We start from the raw sequence: 23,484 nt of genomic DNA, 5'->3' as shown, positions 1-23,484 counted from the left end.
GGCCCCTAGAATGCCAGGGCAGTATAACTACCCCACAAGTGACCCCATTTTGGAAAGAAGAGACCCCAAGGTATTCGCTGATGGGCATAGTGAGTTCATGGAAGTTTTTATTTTTTGTCACAAGTTAGTGGAATATGAGACTTTGTATGAAAAAAAAAAAATAAATCAGCATTTTCCACTAACTTGTGACAAAAAATAAAAAATTCTAGGAACTCGCCATGCCCCTCACGGAATACCTTGGGGTGTCTTCTTTCCAAAATGGGGTCACTTGTGGGGTAGTTATACTGCCCTGGCATTTTCCAGGGGCCCTAATGTGTGGTAAGTAGGTAAATGACCTGTGAAATCCTAAAGGTGCTCTTTGGAATATGGGCCCCTTTGCCCACCTAGGCTGCAAAAAAGTGTCACACATGTGGTATCGCCGTATTCATGAGAAGTTGGGGAATGTGTTTTGGGGTGTCATTTTACATATACCCTTGCTGGGTGAGAGAAATATCTTGGCAAAAGACAACTTTTCCCATTTTTTTATACAAAGTTGGCATTTGACCAAGATATTTATCTCACCTAGCATGGGTATATGTAAAATGACACCCCAAAACACATTTCCCAACTTCTCCTGAGTACGGCGATACCAGATGTGTGACACTTTTTTGCAGCCTAGATGCGCAAAGGTGCCCAAATTCCTTTTAGGAGGGCATTTTTAGACATTTGGATACCAGACTTCTTCTCACGCTTTGGGGCCCCTAGAATGCCAGGGCAGTATAAATACCCCACATGTGACCCCATTTTGGAAAGAAGACACCCCAAGGTATTCAATGAGGGGCATGGCGAGTTCATAGAAATTTTTTTTTTTTGGCACAAGTTAGCGGAAATTGATATTTTTTATTTTTTTCTCACAAAGTCTCCCGTTCTGCTAACTTGGGACAAAAATTTCAATCTTTCATGGACTCAATATGCCCCTCACGGAATACCTGGGGGTGTCTTCTTTCCGAAATGGGGTCACATGTGGGGTATTTATACTGCCCTGGCATTCTAGGGGCCCTAAAGCGTGAGAAGAAGTCTGGAATATAAATGTCTAAAAAATTTTACGCATTTGGATTCCGTGAGGGGTATGGTGAGTTCATGTGAGATTTTATTTTTTGACACAAGTTAGTGGAATATGAGACTTTGTAAGAAAAAAAAATAATAATTCCGCTAACTTGGGCCAAAAAAATGTCTGAATGGAGCCTTACAGGGGGGTGATCAATGACAGGGGGGGTGATCAATGACAGGGGGGTGATCAATGACAGGGGGGTGATCAATGACAGGGGGGTGATCAGTGAGTCTATATGGGGTGATAACCACAGTCATTGATCATGCCCCCATAAGGCTTCATTCAGACGTCCGGATGCGTTTTGCGGATCCGATCCATCTATCAGTGCATCCGTAAAAATCATGCGGACATCTGAATGGAGCTTTACAGGGGGGTAATCAATGACAGGGGGGTGATCAGGGAGTCTATATGGGGTGATCACCACAGTCATTGATCACGTCCGTGTAAGGCTTCATTCAGACGTCCGGATGCGTTTTGCGGATCCGATCCATCTATCAGTGGATCCGTAAAAATCATGCGGACGTCTGAATGGAGCTTTACAGGGGGGTAATCAATGACAGGGGGGGTGATCAATGACAGGGGGGTGATCAGGGAGTCTATATGGGGTGATAACCAGTCATTGATCACGCCCGTGTAAGGCTTCATTCAGACGTCCGGATGCGTTTTGCGGATCCGATCCATCTATCAGTGGATCCGTAAAAATCATGCGGACGTCTGAATGGAGCTTTACAGGGGGTTGATCAATGACAGGGGGGTAATCAATGACAGGGGGGTAATCAATGACAGGGGGGTAATCAATGACAGGGGGGTGATCAGGGAGTCTATATGGGGTGATCAGGGGCTAATAAGGGGTTAATAAGTGACGGGAGGGGGTGTAGTGTAGTGTAGTGGTGCTTGGTGCTACTTTACTGAGCTACCTGTGTCCTCTGGTGGTCGATCCAAACAAAGGGGACCACCAGAGGACCAGGTAGCAGGTATATTAGACGCTGTTATCAAAACAGCGTCTAATATACCTGTTAGGGGTTAAAAAAAACACATCTCCAGCCTGCCAGCGAACGATCGCCGCTGGCAGGCTGGAGATCAACTCTCTTACCTTCCGTTCCTGTGAGCGCGCGCGCCTGTGTGCGCGCGTTCACGGGAAATCTCGCGTCTCGCGAGAGGACGCGCCGGCGCGTCCACCCAGAAGAGCAGGGCCGCCGCAAAGACGCAATCCTGCGTACGGCGGTCCTGAGGAGGTTAAGTGGGTAAAGCTATTATATGATCAGCCGCGAGCTAGACTTAGAATAAATGGTGGTGTTTCCCAAGTATTGGAATTGGAGAGGGGTACAAGGCAAGGTTGCCCTTTGTCCCCTCTTCTCTTTGCACTAGCAATAGAACTGCTGGCATGCCTGCTTAGATCCACCCCATTGATACAAGGTCTCAGGAGAGGGAGGATGGAAGAACAGGTATCGCTTTACGCGGACGATATGTTATTGTATGTAGGAAACCTGGCCTCTTCAATTGACCCCATCATATCACTTATATCTGATTTTGGTAAACAGTCTGGTTTACTTATTAACTGGGATAAATCTGTGATCCTCCCGTTGTCCCCCCTTCCGCAGACTCTCTCTCTTGCTCACACTAATCTTAGGGTGGTGTCGTCCTTTAGGTATCTAGGAGTTGATATCTCAACCAGCCCTCATAGGTACATACCAGACAATATACTACCACTACTGGCTAAGTTTAAACTCAAAGCGGCATCCTGGCATAAACTTCCCTTATCTCTGATTGGCAGGGGCAACTTGATAAAAATGGTGTTAATGCCACAACTTTTATACCTGCTTCATAATGCACCTGTCTGGATACCCATGCATTACTTTTATAAGGTCCAACAAATGTTTCGCTTTGTATTATGGAAAAAAGACAGGAGCAGGATCAGGTATGAAACCTTGCAGAGGAGTAAGGAGATGGGTGGCCTGGCTCTGCCTAACCCCTTTCTATATTTCTTATCCGCCCAAGCGCAACATTTCAAGAGCTGGAGCGTAGGTGGAGGAGGTGGGAAGCGTGGTAAGCTTATAGAGTGGGCGTCCGGATGCTCTTCACCTGTTGCGTTTTTGGAAAGGGATGTAGATGCAAAATTGAAATCCTCCCCGATTGTTGGGCTTATGAGGAAGGTATGGGGGAAGGTTAAAGAGATATTGGGAATCACAGGATTATTACACATTTCTCCTCTATGGCATAATCCGGCTCTGCCGGAGTTGTCCTGCCTGGAAAGTTTCTCCCAATGGGAAAAGAAAGGTCTCTGGAACATTAGTCAGTTGTATTCCCAAGGTGTTCTGAAACAGTTTCAGCAATTATGTTCTGAGTTCAGTCTACCTTCCACTCATTTTTATAAGTACTTGCAATTAAGACATGCTCTCAGGTCACAATCCAAGATGTTATCATTGCAATTTACTTCTAATCGAATACTTAGTAAGCTAGTGGAGGTAGGCTCAGTGAAAGGAGCTATTGTGATTATTTACCTTGAGCTCCTTGGAGAACATTTAAAAAAAAAATGTCCTCTTAAGGTAAAAATGCAATGGGAAAAGGATGTGGGTGAAATAACTGATACCCAGTGAGAGGAAACATTGGCTCTGACCCCAACTCTGTCCCTTAGTGAAGCGGCTAGATTATCACAGTTGTACATGATACACATGACGTATAAAACCCCCAGTGTTTCTGTGGAAGATCGGATGTAGAGGGGATTCCTTGTGTCCAAAATGTTGAGAGGAAGAGGCTGGGTTATTCCATATGTTATGGAGCTGCAATGCCCTGAAGCGGTATTGGAGTAATGTAATAACTCTAATTAATAAGATATATAGTGCACAGTACGTTCTTGATCCCAGAATGTGCCTGCTTGGCATTTTTGAAACAGATACTCTACAAAATTCTATTATCACTGGAATCAATAGAATACTATATCAGGCACGTAAAACGCTGGCTGCTAAATGGATACAGCCTCTTCCTCCTAATGCTTCTGAGTTTATTGCAAGACTGAATGTTGTAATACGGATGGAAAGAGGGGTGTATCTTAGGCGTAATTGCCTGTCGAAATTTGAGAATATTTGGGGCCTACGGATGGATAGATCACGAGTGTGTAGCCCTTGGTTAGCTCTTAATAGAGGGATCAGGGGTAGTGTAGGGTGATATACTCAATGCTGCATATGCGGGGGGTGACCACGCTAATATAATGCTGTAGTTCCTGGGGAGTGTTAAGGCCCGGTTTTTCTCTGGCTGCTAGGCTTTCTACGAATCCTTTGGGTTGTTATTACATCAGTGTGATTAGGAAAATGATCTATGCTGCACTAAATTTGTCTCAAGTGGGGTGGGTGGGTATTGTTGTGGGATTGTGTGCAATAATCATTTATATTCTTGAGATAATGCTTTACCTTGATTCTGTTATGTGAGCTGTGATCCTGGTTGGATTGTAAGCTTCTAATGTATAACCTGTATGGTCATGAAAATGAATCAAAAAATGTAAAAAATTATCTGATTAAAAAAAAAAATTCATACAAAATTGTGAATATAAACCAACATTGCTCTTAAAGGCAAAGAATATCCATTATAACTAAAATAAGTAAATATAACTGTTTACACTTCTGAAAAGGCATAACACACTTCTGTACAATACAATCTAAATGTAATAATCTGATAGGCCCAGTGCGGGTGAGCACAAAATTGCCAGGTTTGGGCATAAAAGGCATCTGCCACCTCATCTATAAGGTGGAAGGGACTAAAGGACAAACAATCATAAAGAGGCTGCATCAAACTTTTGTATCCAAGGTCTGCGATAAGAAACAGGTCCCAAAAATGTCCTCAGTGCATTCATGTTTCTGGGCAAAGGGATGTCCTCCACAGCCTTCTTACATTCAGGGATGAGATGTTTCACCCCAGGGAGGTAGCAGTAAGGCTACTTTCACACTAGTGGGTAAACAGCCTGTCGGATCGATCCGTCCTGCCGCTAGTGAACGTGTGCCTTCCGGACTGCCACTCCGTCCCCATTGACTACAATGGGGGCGGTGTTCCGGCGGAGGCACGGCAGCGCACGGCGAGAGGCTGCCGGAATAAAACTACGACATGTCCGACATTTATTCCGGCAGCCTCTCGCCGTGCCTCCGCCCCCATTATAGTCAATGGGGATGGAGCAGCAGTCCGGGGGAACACGTTCACTAGCGGCAGGACGGATCCAACAGGCTGTTCACCTGACGGAGGTCCGTGCCGCTAGTGTGAAAGTAGCCTTATGCAACAAAACTGAAGTTTTTCTCTCTTTTTTTTTTTTTCTCACTTGCAGCCATGATCAGCTAAAAAAGGACAGGAGTGACATGGCTGCAGTATACATACTGGGTGAGTTCTAGGCTCCCTGCGGCAGCACCACCCAGGTATACTGTTTACCCTCATCTGTAAAGGCAAACAGATCCAACTGTCTGGATGTAGTGGTACTGAAAAGAAAACATTTGCCGAATCAATCACAGTAAGTTGGGTTTGCTCTTCTCACTTTTCTTTTTCACAAGGTACAATAAAGTGTTAAAAGGGGATACAATCTCCCTTTTTTCAAAAAAGTCTCTACAAACATGGACCAGGGAGTTTTGTCACTAATGGCCAACAAACGAAGTTCCTGTTCATTAAGGGGCACCTGTAAGCTTCACAGTGCCGTCCTCCTGATATGAGATGCTAGCATGTACTTTTGCAAATAAGTCTGTACCCAGGAGGCAACAAAGGACGTTATCACTGACAGCAAATGGGCAAGCACTTCTTGGTTAAGGGAAAATCTAATACTGATGGGTTCTGTTAAAAAGGGGAGTGTACTACTTTCCCATCCACTTCTACCCAAAGACTGGTGTCCTTGGAGATTAAGTCAGGGGAGGACATGTTTGCTGTGCACAACTGTCTTGGCTGCTCCCGTATTAATCAAAAATGGGACTGCTTCTGTATCACCCAGAGTGAGGGATATCATTGCTAAACTGTTTAAAGGCACAGCCGATACTGGATTGCCCGTTTCCTAATCTTGGTCTAAATTTTTCCCCTCACCTGTCTTTGTGTCGTCCTCATGACAAAAACATGGGTGTCTGTGGGGACGGACAGTGATCCGGGCATGGTCAACACAGAATACAATCCTCTCGTGTGGTGTGGACGAGGAGTACCACACACACAACACATTTCTCTCTCTCTCTGGGTTCTGAGGGCACTTTTCAATGGGCTGCACCTAACAATCCTTCATCGCTCAACTTCCCCCGACATCGCTGTACCACTCTTTTCCATATTTCAACATTCAGTTCTCCATTAATATCACATTCTGCAATCTTCATCAACTTCTTACAGTTTTTCACATATTTATTTCCTTCTTCTCTGGCTACTAGCTGAGGAACTGTATATTCTCCTCCTTCTTGCCACTGGGATTGACCCATTTCAACAGCAATGTTACAGACTGACACACACAAAACAGAGGAGTGAGCAGGCACCTTTAACCCTTTCCACCGCAGACAAAGGATTCACTCTCCCTTCTAGATTGGCTCAATCTGACTATCAATCGCGTCTACGACTAGTCAGCCAGGGACTCCCCCGCACCTCAGGTCAGGCAGAATAATCTTCCGCCCCTGATCAGGTTCAGCGGCCGAGATTTTGTCCCACACCTTGGCACTACAGTGCCCTCTAGTCCAAACCAGGAAACTTTTCCCCTTCCTTTGCCTGTGGTTTTAACCGTCCGTGCTCAATTCACTCCTCAGACAATCACATCTACACATAACCACATATACACACCAGAGTCATCTATCATTTCAGACTATGGTTCTATAGACCCAGGCGTTCAGCATTTCAGCGGACTACTATACTCACATGGGCACCGTACAGCAGACTAAGCCACCATAACGTGACAAACTGAATAGCAGAGAGGCAGGTAAGATAAATGGTTTTCTTACCTTTCTACTAAAGCCGCAGTCATCTCCTCTCTGCTGTTTGTCAGGTCCTGGGGGGTCGGCTGTTGATGATCCCTTTGCCTGGGCCCCACATGCGGACCCCAACTGTTGAAGATGCTTCCACTTGAAGCATTTAAGATACACTCTGGTGCTCCAAATCAAGGTACCCCAAGGGGTTAATATCCACGGGTGGTAGAGACAGACACTGACACAAAGGCAGGTCAAAGACAGTCTCTCTGTTTATTACAATGAGTAAAGCAGTTTTTACATCTATAGAGGGGGGCGTCTTATAAACTTTGGTATGTGAATTAATGTAAACATGTGTGTACTGGCACCATCTTATAATGGCGTCTTACTGACATTAATTCTGCTTACGTCATATACTGTATGACACTTCAAGGAAGTGCTTTTTTCTCGGCACTGAATATATATGTCAATCATCTATCTAAGTAATTGGCTCAAGCATTCTTCTACAGTCTATACATCATTCTTCACACATCTGTAGGCAGAGGAGAGAACAAGCACTGCCCACAATTGCGTGCCCCCCTTCTTCTCTCTTCAGACAGCTTGGCTAGTCAAGGGGGAGGGGAGGAGTTTGAGATAAGGAACAAGCAGCTTAAAGCAACTACTAAAAAAATCATACAGTTACACAGTCCTAGAGATACAAAATATAGAATGATATTCACACATCTCCATCAGTGGCATACCTCCAATGGAGGCAGATCACACAGCTTCTCTGGGGCCCATGGGGGAAGGGGGCCCTACTGTCCATGAAAAAGGCTGCTCCCTAATTACAGCTGTGAAGAGGAGTAGAAACGATGTGAAGGAGGACCTTTGATGATGTCATGATCGTGTGACACAGTGTGATGCAGCGTTCTTTTGCCCTTTACTTTTGCCGACATCTGCAATGGAGGCTCAGTTCATGGGTGGACTGATAGGATTGCAGACACAATGCAGTTCATGATGGTGGGTGAGGGGAAATGGCTGGTAAATTTGTAGCAGCCCATGATGGGGTGGGGAAAGTTTGCCGTTAAGAATTCACACTTGCAGTGCATAAATGGCTGGATGGTAGTTAAAAGAGATTGAATGGTAAAAAAAAAAAAAATCTTTGTCGGTGAAAAGGGGTGGGCAGGGAGGAGCCAAGCAGGTAGTGGGAGGGGTCAGGGGTAGTGCATGGGAGCCCAATTCAGATTCTAGCTATGGGGACAAAGATGTACACCCCTGCAAGGGTCACTTTAGATCTGTAGACTATGAGAGAGGGCGGCTATACAAAACAGGCCAGAAGAGGTCTGTAGGCTTTCACTGCAAAACTAAAAGTGACGTGTAAGGGTACTTTCACACTAGCGTTTTTATTTTCCGTCATAGAGTTCCGTCACAGGGGCTCAATACCGGAAAATAACTGATCAGTTTTATCCCCATGCATTCTGAATGGAGAGCAATCCGTTCAGGATGCATCAGGATGTCTTCAGTTCAGTCTTTTTGACTGTTCAGGATGGAGATAATACTGCAGCATGCTACAGTTTTATCTCCAGCCAAAAATCCGGAACACTTGCTGGAATGCCGGATTTTTTTTTACATAGGAATGTATTAGTGCCGGATCCGGCATTAAAAATACCGGAATGCCGGATCCGTCAAAAAGATGTGAAAAAAATAAATGTCGGATCCGTTTTTCCGGATGACACCAGAGAGACGGATCCGGCATTTCAATGCATTTGTAAGATGGATCAGGATCCTGATCAGTCTTACAAATGCCATCAGTTGGCATACGTTTTGACAGGTCCGGCAGGCAGTTCCGGCGACGGAACTGCCTGCCGTAATTCCTCTGCCGCAAGTGTGAAAGTACCCTAACGGGAGTTTGGGGAGCGCTACATTTCTTATTTTATTCTATGGAACACTTAAAGGGGTTGTCTCATCTTGCCGTTACTAAGGCGGGATAAGAAACACTGTTCCGACCACAGTAAACAGAGCGCTGCGGCGCTCTGCTGTTTCAGTAGCTTCATTGCCGTGCATGAGAGCTACTGAAACAGCATGGCACAACAAGCTCTGCTGTTTCTGAGTTAGCTCAGCTCTGCTGTTTCTGGACATAGCTTGTTGTGCTACGCTGTTTCAGTAGCTCTCATGCACGGCAATGAAGCTATTGAAACTGCAGAGCGCCGGAGCGCTCTGTTGTTTACTGACCGGGAGGTAGTCGGAACTGTGTTTCTTATCTCGCCTTAGTAACGGCGAGATGAGACAACCCCTTTAATTTTTTGGGGGCACTATTACTGACAGGGGTGCACATTAGGGGAAACTGATAGAAGGTGATAGAAAAGTGAGGAACCTAAGATGTCTTGAAAGCACACTCAGGTGGACTACAGAGACAAGCCGAGGCTGTAAGGAATATTCATAGAGAAGTGATGGAAAACACATCACCGGTCAAAATGGACGTGCTTGCTGTGTATCTTGGCTGTGTCGAAAAATAACATTCATCCAGCTAAATGCCAATGCATCCAGGCCTAGCATGTACAATTTGTTACTCAATAGATACGTCGCAGAGCTTGTTGTGCCCCTAAACCTGGTGTAAAGTGCCAGCCAGGCATGCAGTAGTGCAAAAATGTGGACTGAATCTGTCCTAGGGAAGTAAACATATCGACTCCCCTCCCCTAATTTCTGATGACATCTGATCCCAGTTATTCTTTGCCACAAAGTATTTGTCATCTATATACACTGATAAAACCTCACAAAATGTCACATCACCAGTCCAGGTTCTCCATGTAACTATCACAATATTTATTTTAAGCACTTATATAGCGCTACTTTATTCCGCAGCGCTTTACAGACATTAGCAACAAGCTGTCCCCAGTGGGGCTCACAATCTAAGCCCTATCAGTATGTCTTTGGAGTGTGGGAGGAAACCGGAGAACCCGGAGGAAACCCACGCAAACACGTGATGTTGTCCTCAGTCGGATTCGAACCTAGGACCCCAGGGTGATAGGTCACCAGTGTGGGCAATCAGGACCCCCGCCGATCAGCTGTTTGAGAAAGCACCAGTGCTTGCTGCCTTCTCCAGATTTTCCAAAGCCATTGATAACACGTTAATCAGTCACGTGGCCCAGGAGCAGCTCAGCCCCATTGAAGTGAATGCAATACCAAATATAGCCACTATACAATGGACGGCGCTGTGCTTGGTGAGCACGGAGAAGGCCGCTGCGCTCACAGGAGCACAGGTGCCTTCTCAAACAGCTGATCGGCGGGGGACCCGGGTGTCGGACCCCCACCGATCAGATAATGATGACCTTTCCTGAGCATAGGTCATCAGTAAAAAAAAAAAAAAAATCCTGGTCCTTACCCATAAGTAAGGACCAGGATTGTGGGGTCCGAAATGCGTAGATTTACACTGTATTCTGTTTATGGATTTTACAGCTTGAAATAAAGAAAATTGCATTTTAAAGAAGCCCGGACTTCACCTTTTTGTTTATAAGTTGTATTACGCCCGAGTCCAGGGGTCCGTGCTTCGGAAGCATTCAAAGCAGATGAGCGCTGCATAAATCTTTTCATGTTTTCATTACCATCAGCAAATTATACTTTAAACTTCCAGAAAACCCCTTTTTCTTTTTTAAATGTAAACAATAAAACATAAAGGTATTTGGTATATGCCCCTAAATGTCCAAACTGTAAAAAAATATCAAGTTATTTTTATCCACACACGGTGAATGTCATAAGGAAAAAAATGCACAGTGCAAGAAATATCATTTTTTGGGTCACTTCACATTCCCCCAAAAAAATATAGAAAAAGTGATTCAAAAATGTTATGTACCCCGAAATGGCACCAATAACAAAAAAACGACAGCTCACTCCGCAAACACAAGCCCTCGGAGAGCTCGGTCAAGAAATAATACAGTTATGGGTGTCAAAAAATTGGCGACACGAAAGGAGCTTTTTTAAGTAGTGAAACAAACACTTGGAAAGCCTAAACGAAAATTGGCTACATCCTTAAGGGGTTAAACTTAAACTAAAGGGAAAGGTGTATTGGCTGAGACTTGTAGTACCCCGGAGTAATAATGCATAGAACAAACCCTGGGACGCTGAGGGACAGTACTGCACAACAGCATCCACCCTTTCTTCAGTCTCCTCAGAATTCCCGCTCTTTTCAAAATGCGTCACGTGACCAGCGCGTTGCCGCTCCCACATTGGTCAAGAAGGCGCAAACCACTTCACACATGCGCAGTGCCGTGCCCACCTCAAGCCACGAATAAAACGCGGAACTAGATCTACGCTGCCCGTCATAAAGATGGCAGCCATGACGGGCAATCGCCGGTCACGTGACTAAGAGTTTGACAGGAGGTGGCGCGGTGTGATTGGTCGGCGCACAGGCACTTCCGGTGACGTGGAGGCTGCCTCTCAGGACCGGGAATGATGGCTGCTCCCCTGAGCTCCGCGCTGCTCTTCCTGGCCGCCCTGGTGTTGACCCCGGGGGCTCTTGCCGGACCCCGAACCCTGGTCCTGCTGGAGAACATTAACCTGCGGGAGACGCACTCGCTCTTTTTTCGCAGCCTGAGCGGTGAGAACCTGTGCCTATGGGAAGGATACGTAGCGCTGACCGAGAATCCATTGGGATCAATGGAAATCTCTCCTGTATTCCCCTGGGGGCTGAAAACCCCGTCCTGCTCACAGCTGAGGGTTTGTTACAATGCATCAGTAGACAGTCCTCTAAGATTTAAACACAGCAGTGCAGATTCCTCTCCTGGTTGTTACAATGTATCAGCTTAGAGTCCAGCACTGCACTATCCAGCCTGTGGGTGACAGGGGCTGCAGCATGGCATCGGGCAAAGGGGTTCTCCAGGCTACAGGTGCCAATAATCTGTCCTCAATATCCGGTCTGTGGGTATCTGACACCCGGCCACAACGCTGATGGGTTTTTTTTGGCGCTGGAAACTATACAGTGTATGGAGCCAAAGCAGAAGGATCTGCACACTGTAGTTTCTAACAAAAATCCTTACTTGTGAAAATACCTTACCCCTCGTGACTAATGGGGGTGTGCGCCTCAGCGCAAGCGCACTACCACGGCACGGGTAAGCTAAAATTACAGGGAGCATTGACTAACGGACACCACGTGTGCGCCCTAAGGAGATCTGGCGGTCTTTTCTCCTTACCCTAGCGCTGCGCACGCGCGGATTGTGAAATCTCCTTATTCTGCAGCTCAGCTCTCATTCTTCCCATCACGGCCACTACCCCGTCTACGGAGCTGTGCTCCAGACACTATGTAGTTTCTGCCCCCAAACAGTGTCAGACCCCCCACCGATCAGATACTGATGACCTATCCCTGTGATGGCTAACCTTCTGCACTCCAGCTGTGTTAAAACTACAACTCCCAAGATGTGCACTTGCTTGGCTGTTCTCAGAATGCCATAGAAATGAATGGATAATACTGGGAGTCGTAGTTTCACTACAGCTGGAGTGCCGGAGGTTAGCCATCACTGCCCTATCCTATCATCAATATCTGTAGCCCAGTGGACAACAGGAAGATCCAGTGACTGTTACCACTGGAGCTTCCCTGTCATTGCTGCCCACTGGTTCTTTCCATAGGCTCTGTAGTAAAAGCCTCGCTCGCCAGTATCCAGTTCCAGACTCGGCTCCCGGACCCCCCCCCCCCCCCCCCCCATCTCTACCACCAAACACAAGGGACGTCAGTGGGAGCAGGGGCTGCATTGATGTCCAACCTTTGTCAGAGTGAGGACTATTGAGCTGTTTAAAGTGTTGAGGCTTCCCGCTAAGGGCCTCCACTGAAAAGGAGGGGGGGGGGGGGCACTGGACACCAGCAGTCCAGACTCCAGTGAGTGAGGAGGTCACAGGAGGACCAGAGGAGCCAGCCTTCTTCCTTCTCTGGCTGCCAGGGGATCTCCCGACATCTCTATCCCCCACCCCATCATCCCTGAAGCTCCTTGCTCCAATTATTGTTTTTCTGATTTACAGACAGGGGATTCGACCTTTCCTTCAAGACTGCAGATGACCCAAGTCTGTCCCTAATCAAGTATGGAGAATTCCTGTATGACAACCTGATCATCTTTTCGCCGTCAGTAGAAGGTTTGTATACAGTTCTCCAGTCTGAGTCTGGACCATCACTGCTGCCTCCTTAAAGGCCACTAACCCTAAGGGCTTATTCACACGATCGTGCTCGGTCTGGGGAAACACGGCTCGTGTGTCGGACAGTTCTCCCAGACCAACCGTGGCTCCTGGCCCGAACGGACAGCATCATAGTGATTTTTTTTAATACACTCAGTTCCTATCTGATTGTGGGTATAATCACATAATGATGATGTGAGTACAGTTCAATAGACCCGCGATTAGATAGGCACTGGCCGCAGTCAGTCTGGGAGATGTGGCCGTGTTTCCCGTACACAGCATGGTCTTGTGAACCAGCCCTAACGGTGCGACTGTAAGGGGAGCAGATATTAGCAGTCCTATGTATGAAATGTCATCTATTGCCTTTTCTTGCAGATTTTGGAGGAAACCTCAATGTGGAGATGATAAGCTCCTTCATAGATGGTGGTGGCAGTGTCCTGGTGGCAGCCAGTTCGGATATAGGTAAGAGTGTCACCTGGTAATGTCAGGGATTAATGGGGGGGGGTAGAGATTCAGGTCCATCTAGTCCAGCCTATTTTCCTGCAATATTGATCTTGATGAAGGAGAATAGCCACATGAGGCAGATGCCTATTGCGCTTTTGTGCTGCTAAATGCTGATGGACTATTGAACATTCTGGATTAAAGGATGTTCACTTTGTAGAGATCTAAGTGATTATCCTCTCGCTGCATTTTTGTAATCTGCTTGTGATCATGTGTCAGGGGATCCTCTCCGTGAGTTGGGAAGTGAATGTGGCATTGAGTTTGATGAAGAGAAAACGTCCGTCATCGACCACCACAACTATGACTTGTCAGACCCTGGCCAGGTAGGTGCCCAAGAGAGCGGTACTGATGCGTGACTTGCTGATTTTTTTGTACATCCACCAATGGACTGTTTCATTTTATTACTCCTGCAGCACACCTTGATTGTAGCCGACCCCGAAAACCTCCTGAAGGCCCCAACTATTGTGGGGAAAAATACCCCGAATCCCATCCTGTTCAGAGGCGTGGGGTAAGTGCCTGCACTGACCACTGTGTCATATGATGCTGTGCCCGGGATCTCGGCACGTTTTTAGTAACTATAATCATTTACTGTACAGTATGGTGGCCGATCCTGATAACCCCCTGGTGCTGGACATCCTCACCGGCTCTTCCACCTCCTACTCATTTTTTCCTGATAAACCCATCACACAGGTAAGGTGGTGCTGTTTGCCAATACATCATAATGGGTCAGATCCCACTATAGGAGTAATAATTGCTGTGATGCACTAGCTTTTACCTCACTGTGCCCAGAGGCAGCTCCTCTGTTGACATCGTGATCTGCTATCCCACTTTCTCTCACACAGTACCCACATGCAGTCGGCAAGAACACTCTCCTGATTGCAGGGCTCCAGGCCAGGAACAACGCCCGCGTGGTCTTTAGTGGCTCCCTTGATTTCTTCAGCGATGCTTTCTTTAACTCTGCTGTGCAGAAGGCTACTCCCGGCTCCACCAGGTATGACCGCCATCACCCATACCGGCATTATAGCGGCTGAGGGTGCTATTCAGTAAGTTTCTGACCTCCATCGGACCTTATTTCCATACATTAACCTGCTCTGCTCTTTTCCGATTTAGATACTCAAAGACCGGAAACTATGAGCTGGCAGTCGCCCTATCACAATGGGTGTTTAAGGAGGAGGGCGTGCTGAGGGTCGGAGCTGTGTCTCACCACCGCGTTGGAGAAACACAACCGCCCAGCGCTTATACAATCACTGACCTTGTGGTAAGACTCTTACGGGAGGGATTTACAGAGGTTGATTCCTTTGTGCAACCTTTTTAACATTGAGCAGGTTCCCTGGGGATCCAGCGGCTTTGTGCTGCTGTCTGTATCCTTGCTCCAAGCCAGGATATAGCCGTAGCTCTGGCTGTTAGGCCTCATGCACACAGCCATTTATTTATAAAAAAAAATTGTCAGCATCTGATCCTCATTTTTTGCATGTTGCACGTGGACCCATTCATTTCTAAGGGACTGCAAATACTGACAGCACACGGATAGCATCCATGTGGCCATTCCGCAACTTATAGAACATGTCCTATTCTTGTCCGTTTTGCAGACAAAAATAGGCACTTCCAGTGATGGGAGTGACAAAACCTGCGGCATGGACGCTATCCATATTTTGCGGATCCATGGTTTGAGACCTTAGAGGAAGGGCCCTGATCGAGGGCCTGCTATATTAACTCTGTATGCCTTCGTATTGAAACAGAGTAAAACATTTACCCCCTAATTGGGAATTTAAATCTAAAACTGAAAATCTCCCCTTGCTTCAGAATACACCTGTGCAGTGACATTGTGCCGTACTGGTACCTCGGTTACAAGTTTTTAAAAATCAACTACCGAAGTTATTCAGCGAAGTCTCGTACGACTTTACGAAAAACTGACTTCAGTTAATCCGAGCCCATACAATTTAGTTTTAAAGATTATTTATTGGAATTTTAAGGCAGTAAAACGTATAAATATATAAGTATCAAGACAATAAAAGAACAAAATAAGACAAAAAATATTCAAATAGAGTACAGACATGAGTGCATACAATGGGGTTACATAGTCATGAACATCGCCGGGCCCATAAATTTTTAATACTGTACGGAGACAGATCTCCGTACTGTATTAGTCCGAAGTTTTGAACAAAGTGACTTCGGATGTAGCATCCGAAGCTCGCTTCGCTCAACGCTAGTGGTTATGCTTGGTATCACAGCTCAGGCCCATTCAATTGAATAAGACTGATCTGTACCTAGGCCACGTGACCGATGAACATGATGTCACTGGTCTAGAAAGAGGTTGTTGCACTCACTAGAGCGCAGCGGCCCCTTCTAATTGCTGATCAGCAGGGGGGGGGGGGGGGGGGGCGGCAGCAATCGGACCCCCACTGATCAGATATTGATGAGGTTTCCCGAGTATAGGTCATCAATATTAAACTCTAGGAAAATCTCTTTAAAAATTAAAAGGGGGGGGGGGGGGGGTGTCTTGTAGAAAACTAGGTAAAGCATGCAATGCCTATAGGTTGGCTTTGAATAGTAGCTCAAACAATTAGAATAAGGTAGGAATTTTAATAGGAGATCCTCATCGGGTCATGACTCCCTCTGTTCTGTCTTAGGAGTACAGCATAGTGATTGAGAAGCTTTCTGATGGGAAATGGATTCCCTTTGATGGAGACGATATTCAGCTGGAATTTGTACGCATTGATCCATTTGTCCGGACCTTCCTGAAGAAGAACGGTAAGTTCAGTGTCAGGACTCGCCCAGCTGCTCTTAGGGTTAATTGGTAAGTGCGGTTTATAATTCTTGTCTATTACAGGTGGAAAATACAGCGTCCAGTTTAAGCTTCCAGATGTGTACGGCGTGTTCCAGTTCAAAGTAGATTATAACAGACTGGGGTATACTCACCTCTACTCCACCACACAAGTAAGTGCTGATACACTCCTCCTGTCCTCCCACATAAAAGATGTGTGGCGGCACAAACTTGTTTCTTGTAATAACTAGCAGAATAGTGAGTGCAGCTCTGGAGTATAATATAAAATGTAATTCAGGATCAGTACAGGAGAATAAATGTATGTACACAGTGACTGCACTAGCAGAATAGTGAGTGCAGCTCTGGAGTATAATACAGGATGTAACTCGGGATCAGTACAGGATAAGTAATGTATGTACACAGTGACTGCACCAGCAGAATAGTGAGTGCAGCTCTGGAGTATAATACAGGATGTAACTCTGGATAAGTACTATCTGTACTTAGTGACTCGGTGGGCTGCATCACTGGGGCGCCTGCACCTCTTCCTCCGCTGACTGTGACTTTGTCCCACAGGTGTCTGTACGGCCTCTCCAGCACACCCAGTATGAGCGATTCATTCCCTCAGCCTTCCCATACTACGCCAGCGCCTTCTCCATGATGTTCGGCCTCTTCGTCTTCAGCATCGTTTTCTTGCACATGAAAGAGAAAGAAAAATCTGATTAAAAAGAAATTGCTGCAGTTTTACTGAGCACAGAATGCAGTCATCATCCGGTCCAGGGGGGCCAGAAGGGACGGGGTTGGGGGGGGGGGGGGGGGGGTCATTTTGGTTGTACATTTTGGATTTCTGTTTTAATTTGTGCAGATTTTATATATTTGACATCATTCTGTTTGCAGTCATCTCTAGGGGCTGGTGGAGAGGCGATGATAAGTAATGGGGGAGACATAAGACACATTGACACCCCCTCCACCACAGACGGGTCACTTTTTTTTTTTTCTGTGTGGTGGTTTTTTTTTTGTTTTTTTTTTTTGGACGTTTATGGGCACTTGATCTATTTGGACAATTTGTAATAAAAAATAAAAATGTTTCCCCCTTAACCCTCCATAGTCCTCTCATTTATGTGCACACAGTAGCAGCCAGAGTTTAGCTGTCGCTTTTTTTTCATGGATGTCAGGCCTGTGGTCATCTCGCTGTTGAACCTCTACAGATGGACCATGGTCACTGACTCCTGTGGGGGACACAAAGGGCTAGAGCAGAGAGGGGATGGCGTTGGTCAGGGATCTGATCTGAGGTATATATATGCTGTAGCCAGATTGTAAATATAGACAGGCACACTTCATTTGGAGTAACCCGGAGAAATTTAGTTTATATCATTCATATATTAATTTATTGGTCAACAAATATATATATATATTAGTATAAATATGGCAGCACCAACCAAAAAACAGATGGGTGCTAGCTCAAAGGGAAAAAGCTTACCCAAATGTATAATGAAAAAATAGAGCAGCACTCCGAAGTAGCAGTAAAAGAATGGTATCTTTAGTTTAGTCACCCACAGGTGACGCAACGAGAAAGGCTTCAGGTTGGAGCCGAAACATCGCGTCACCTATGGGTGAATAAATATACAATTTTTTTACTGCTACTTCAGTGTGCTGCTCTATTTTTTCATTATATATATATATATATCTCAACATTAAAATATACAGATGTCCCTCTATTTGTGGTGTATGCGGTGAATGGTTAAGATTTTTCACCTCCTGCACAATAACCAATGAGGAACTAGATATGTCTCTATCTACTCCATTTATTTCTTTTCCTCTAATTGGATCCAATTTTTTATGTTCTCTTCCTTTCCAATATAGTATAAAACAAATTTAAAATAAGCAAATAGTCCCAATGGATACTTTTAATTATTGTATATAGTTCATTTATATTCCCACTGCGCTGATTCCTGGGTCTCTTTTATATTGATGGCGTTGTTTACACAGTAGTAATTGAAAGTCTGTACTCACTGTTTAGAGAAGATAAGTTGCTAAGCTCCATGGCGTCCCACGTGGTAGCTACAGCGCTTCCCTCAGATTCAGCACCTCTCACTGTCTCCAGCGCGGGTAGTCATACCTGTATTACAGTGACTGAATTTGGGCGTCCCACGTGATGAGGCGTACTATGTCTTGACCGCCCGGATTTCACAGTATCTCACGTATTATATGTGGAGCGCTCCAAACTTTATCTGTCTTTTTTCCAAAGAGCTAGATTTTTCATTATATATATTAGTGGGTTGTTTTGATGGGTCCTGGACTCTGCAAACATCTGCCAGTTGTACCAGACGTGTTTCGGAGTTATGCTGACTCCTTCTGCGCCCATAATTGTTTTGGAGTCATTACCACTTTTATACCCACTTTCCAGTCCCATCCAAAACCCCCACTGTATTTCCTCATATTGTCCACATATAAGGATTATAACCTGGTCTTTCTTTAATTGTTAACAATATATTGTCAATTGCTATCCGATACCTATAAATAAAACGCATTGCGATTTTGATGCGTTTTTTTGGGAATGCTTGCCTTTCTTATATAGTGGCAATTCTCAGTTATTTTTTTCAAAATATATAGACCAAGAGGTGTATATACAGGGAGTGCAGAATTATTAGGCAAGTTGTATTTTTGAGGATTAATTTTATAATTGAACAACAACCATGTTCTCAATGAACCCAAAAAACTCATTAATATCAAAGCTGAATATTTTTGGAAGTAGTTTTTAGTTTGTTTTTAGTTTTAGCTATTTTAGGGGGATATCTGTGTGTGCAGGTGACTATTACTGTGCATAATTATTAGGCAACTTTAACAAAAAACAAATATATACCCATTTAAATTATTTATTTTTACCAGTGAAACCAATATAACATCTCAACATTCACAAATATACATTTCTGACATTCAAAAACAAAACAAAAACAAATCAGTGACCAATATAGCCACCTTTCTTTGCAAGGACACTCAAAAGCCTGCCATCCATGGATTCTGTCAGTGTTTTGATCTGTTCACCATCAACATTGCGTGCAGCAGCAACCACAGCCTCCCAGACACTGTTCAGAGAGGTGTACTGTTTTCCCTCCTTGTAAATCTCACATTTGATGATGGACCACAGGTTCTCAATGGGGTTCAGATCAGGTGAACAAGGAGGCCATGTCATTAGATTTTCTTCTTTTATACCCTTTCTTGCCAGCCACGCTGTGGAGTACTTGGACGCGTGTGATGGAGCATTGTCCTGCATGAAAATCATGTTTTTCTTGAAGGATGCAGACTTCTTCCTGTACCACTGCTTGAAGAAGGTGTCTTCCAGAAACTGGCAGTAGGACTGGGAGTTGAGCTTGACTCCATCCTCAACCCGAAAAGGCCCCACAAGCGATGATACCAGCCCAAACCAGTACTCCACCTCCACCTTGCTGGCGTCTGAGTCGGACTGGAGCTCTCTGCCCTTTACCAATCCAGCCACGGGCCCATCCATCTGGCCCATCAAGACTCACTCTCATTTCATCAGTCCATAAAACCTTAGAAAAATCAGTCTTGAGATATTTCTTGGCCCAGTCTTGACGTTTCAGCTTGTGTGTCTTGTTCAGTGGTGGTCGTCTTTCAGCCTTTCTTACCTTGGCCATGTCTCTGAGTATTGCACACCTTGTGCTTTTGGGCACTCCAGTGATGTTGCAGCTCTGAAATATGGCCAAACTGGTGGCAAGTGGCATCTTGGCAGCTGCACGCTTGACTTTTCTCAGTTCATGGGCAGTTATTTTGCGCCTTGGTTTTTCCACACGCTTCTTGCGACCCTGTTGACTATTTTGAATGAAACGCTTGATTGTTCGATGATCACGCTTCAGAAGCTTTGCAATTTTAAGAGTGCTGCATCCCTCTGCAAGATATCTCACTATTTTTGACTTTTCTGAGCCTGTCAAGTCCTTCTTTTGACCCATTTTGCCAAAGGAAAGGAATAATAATTATGCACACCTAATATAGGGTGTTGATGTCATTAGACCACACCCCTTCTCATTACAGAGATGCACATCACCTAATATGCTTAATTGGTAGTAGGCTTTCGAGCCTACACAGCTTGGAGTAAGACAACATGCATAAAGAGGATGATGTGGTCAAAATACTCTAATTCTGCACTCCCTGTATATATAAATAACGTCTCTGGTGGAGATAAACTTTTTTGATAAGGTAACAAACATAATGAACGTATTATATTTGTAGCGTGCACTTGTTTTTCTAATTTTGTCCTATTAGGCTACTTTCACATTAGCGTTTTAGTTTTCCGGTATTGAAATCCGTCATAGGGGCTCAATACCGGGGGGAAAAACGCTTCAGTTTTGTCCCCATTCATTGTCAATGGGGACAAAACTGAACTAAAAAGAACAGAATGCTATAAAATGCATTTCGTTTAGTTGAGCTCCCATATCGGAGAGCAAACCGCAACATGTAGTTTGCTTTCCGTCCTGGGATGCGGAGCAAGACGGATTTGGCATCACCCCCAATGCAAGTCAAAGGCTTCTTTCACACGGGCGTCGCATGTAAGGGCTGGATAAGATGCGGGTGCGTCGCGGGAAAATGCAAAACATTTTAATGCATTTTGCACGTGCGTGAGAAAAATCGGCATGTTTGGTACCCGAACCCAGACTTCTTCACAGAAGTTTGGGTTTGGGTTAGTTGTTGTGTAGATGTTATTATTTTCCCTTATAACATGGTTATAAGGGAAAATAATAGCATTCTTAATACAGAATGCATAGTACAATAGTGATGGAGGGGTTAATTTTTTTATTTATTTAACTCACCTTAATCCACTTGTTCGTGCAGCCCGGCTTCTCTTCTATCTTCTTCTTTGAGGAAAAGGACCTGTGGTGACATCACTGCGCTGATCACATGGTCCATCACCATAGTGATAGATCATGTGATGGACCATGCGATGAGCGCAGTGACGTCACCACAGGTCCTTTTCCTCAAAGAAGAAGACAGAAGACGAGCCAGGCTGCGCGAACAAGTGGATTAAGGTGAGTTAAATAAATAAAAAAATTAACCCCTCCATCACTATTTTACTTGGCATTCTGTATTAAGAATGCTATTATTTTCCCTTAAAACCATGTTATAAGGGAAAATATTAATGATCGGGTCCCCATCCCGATTGTCTCCTAGCAACCATGCGTAAAAATCGTACCGCATCCGCACTTGCTTGCGGATGCTTGCGATTTTCACGCAGCCCTATTCACTTCTATGGGGCCTGCGTTACGTGAAAAACGCGCAAAATAGAGCATGCTGCGATTTTTCACGCAACGCACAAGTGATGTGTGAAAATCACCGCTCATGTGCACAGCCCCATAGAAATAAATGGGTCCGGATGCAATGCGTTCACCTCAGGCATTGCACCTGCGTGGAAATCTCGCCCGTGTGAAAGAGGCCAAAGGGGACGTATCCGTTTTCTCTGACACAATCTTCCACAATAGAAAATGGATCCGTCCTCTATTGACTTTCTATGGAGTTTATGACTGATCCGTCTTGGCTATGTTACAGATAATACAACTGGATCAGTTCATAACGGATGCAGACGGTTGTATTATCAGTAACGGAAGCGTTTTTGCTGAACCCTGCCGGATCCAACTAAAACGCTAGTGTGAAAGTAGCCTTATTTTGTATAACTTTACCTATTATCTCTAGATGTTTATTATCTCCTGGAGAATGTGATCTTTCTCTCCAAAAGATTATAGCGTAACCTTACTTTAATTATTGACAATATGTTTATCTATTATCATCCAAAGCATAAAAATAAAGATAAAACGCCTAGCGGTTTGGATGTGTTTTCTTGTCTGCATATAAGTTGTTGTTTTTTTTTAGATCTAGTTGTCTTTCTTATATTGTAATGGCAGTCCTCAATTGTTTTCCACAGATAATACGAAGTCATAGGGAAATATATACAAACCTAAGAGAATGTGTCCAAAAACACAGCGCATAGGAATGATGAACTTTCCTAATGAGATAATAGACATAGTAAACTAATTATATTATATTTGTGATGTATTCTACTTATTCTAATTTATCCTATTATTTTCTGACACGTCTTTATCTCCTATTATTTCTAGGTTTTCCCAATCTGACGGAAGAGATGTAATAGGATGGGGGCCAAGGGGTTGAGCCACTAAATTAAACATTTTGTATATATGCTGTAGCCACCTCTGGTCTCCATATCTCCTGATCCACTGGTTCTCGTCCCATACTGGATGAGACTGGGAGGATCTGCGGGGCTCGGAGCCCCCCTATAATAACAGGCTGCCGCTTCTCACCTTCTATGGGCATCTTACAGAACTGTCCCTCTGAAACAGGGATCCGCAACCTCCGGCACTCCAGCTGTTGTGAAACTACAGTTCCCAACATGTTCACTTGCTTACCCAATACCCATACTCCCCAACTTTTGAAAAAGAGAAAGGGACAATACGTGCGGCAATATTTTTTCATACTAGGCCACGCCTCTGCCTAAGTCATAATTATTCACACTCAGTCCCATTAATGCCCCCACATAGTAATTATTCCCCCTTTCTGCCAGCACACAGTAGTAATGTCCACATTGTGCCCTCTTCACAGTAGTAATGTCCACATTGTGCCCCCTTCACAGTAGTAATGTCCACATTGTGCCCCCTTTACAGTAGTAATGTCCACATTGTGCCCCCTTCACAGTAGTAATGTCCACATTGTGCCCCCTTCACAGTAGTAATGTCCACATTGTGTCCTCTTCACAGTAGTAATTTCCACATTGTGACCCTCACAGTACGGTAGTTATGCCCAGATGTTCCCCTTTATGGTAGTTATGCCCAGTGGTACCGTCACACCGCGCTGCTGGTCTGTGGAGGAGAAGCACAGAGGCTGGTTCTCCGCTCCTACACAGACCCGCAGTGCGATGTGTGGCGGTACCGCTGTGGATCGCCAGCGCCTGAGCTGTATGATGATGCGGGGAGCGGACGGCTCCATCCATCACCATTACAGTCAGCTGTCTCGTGGGACAGCTACTGAAATCCGGGACTGTCCCTCCTGATCCGGACGGTTGGGAGGTATAGAAGGGA

General features: G+C 45.1%; 1 protein-coding gene across 1 annotated transcript; it reads left to right on the top strand.

The window, feature by feature from the left end:
* Positions 1-11,365: 11,365 nt before the first annotated feature.
* On the top strand, positions 11,366-17,478 carry DDOST (dolichyl-diphosphooligosaccharide--protein glycosyltransferase non-catalytic subunit). Its single transcript, XM_040423492.1, has 11 exons — positions 11,366-11,560; positions 12,973-13,083; positions 13,498-13,584; positions 13,843-13,946; positions 14,037-14,131; positions 14,220-14,313; positions 14,466-14,614; positions 14,734-14,881; positions 16,254-16,374; positions 16,454-16,560; positions 16,961-17,478. The coding sequence occupies exons 1-11, from the start codon at positions 11,413-11,415 to the stop codon at positions 17,108-17,110; spliced, it is 1,314 nt and encodes a 437-aa protein (XP_040279426.1). The 5' UTR covers positions 11,366-11,412; the 3' UTR covers positions 17,111-17,478.
* The last annotated feature ends 6,006 nt before the right edge of the window (positions 17,479-23,484 follow it).

The sequence above is a fragment of the Bufo bufo genome, chromosome 1 (genome assembly GCF_905171765.1).
Source record: "Bufo bufo chromosome 1, aBufBuf1.1, whole genome shotgun sequence".
In the NCBI taxonomy this organism is placed as follows: Eukaryota; Metazoa; Chordata; class Amphibia; order Anura; family Bufonidae; genus Bufo; species Bufo bufo.
This window is presented reverse-complemented; position numbering and strand designations above follow the sequence as displayed.

What these genes read in the sequence shown, in the direction of transcription:
- DDOST (XM_040423492.1), top strand. Translation starts at nt 11,413, where the DNA reads ATGATGGCTGCTCCCCTGAGCTCCGCGCTGCTCTTCCTGGCCGCCCTG. An exon ending in ATCCTGTTCAGAGGCGTGGG is followed by an intron (nt 14,132 to 14,219) that starts GTAAGTGCCTGC and finishes TTTACTGTACAG; the next exon opens with TATGGTGGCCGATCCTGATA. An exon ending in ACCTCTACTCCACCACACAA is followed by an intron (nt 16,561 to 16,960) that starts GTAAGTGCTGAT and finishes TTTGTCCCACAG; the next exon opens with GTGTCTGTACGGCCTCTCCA.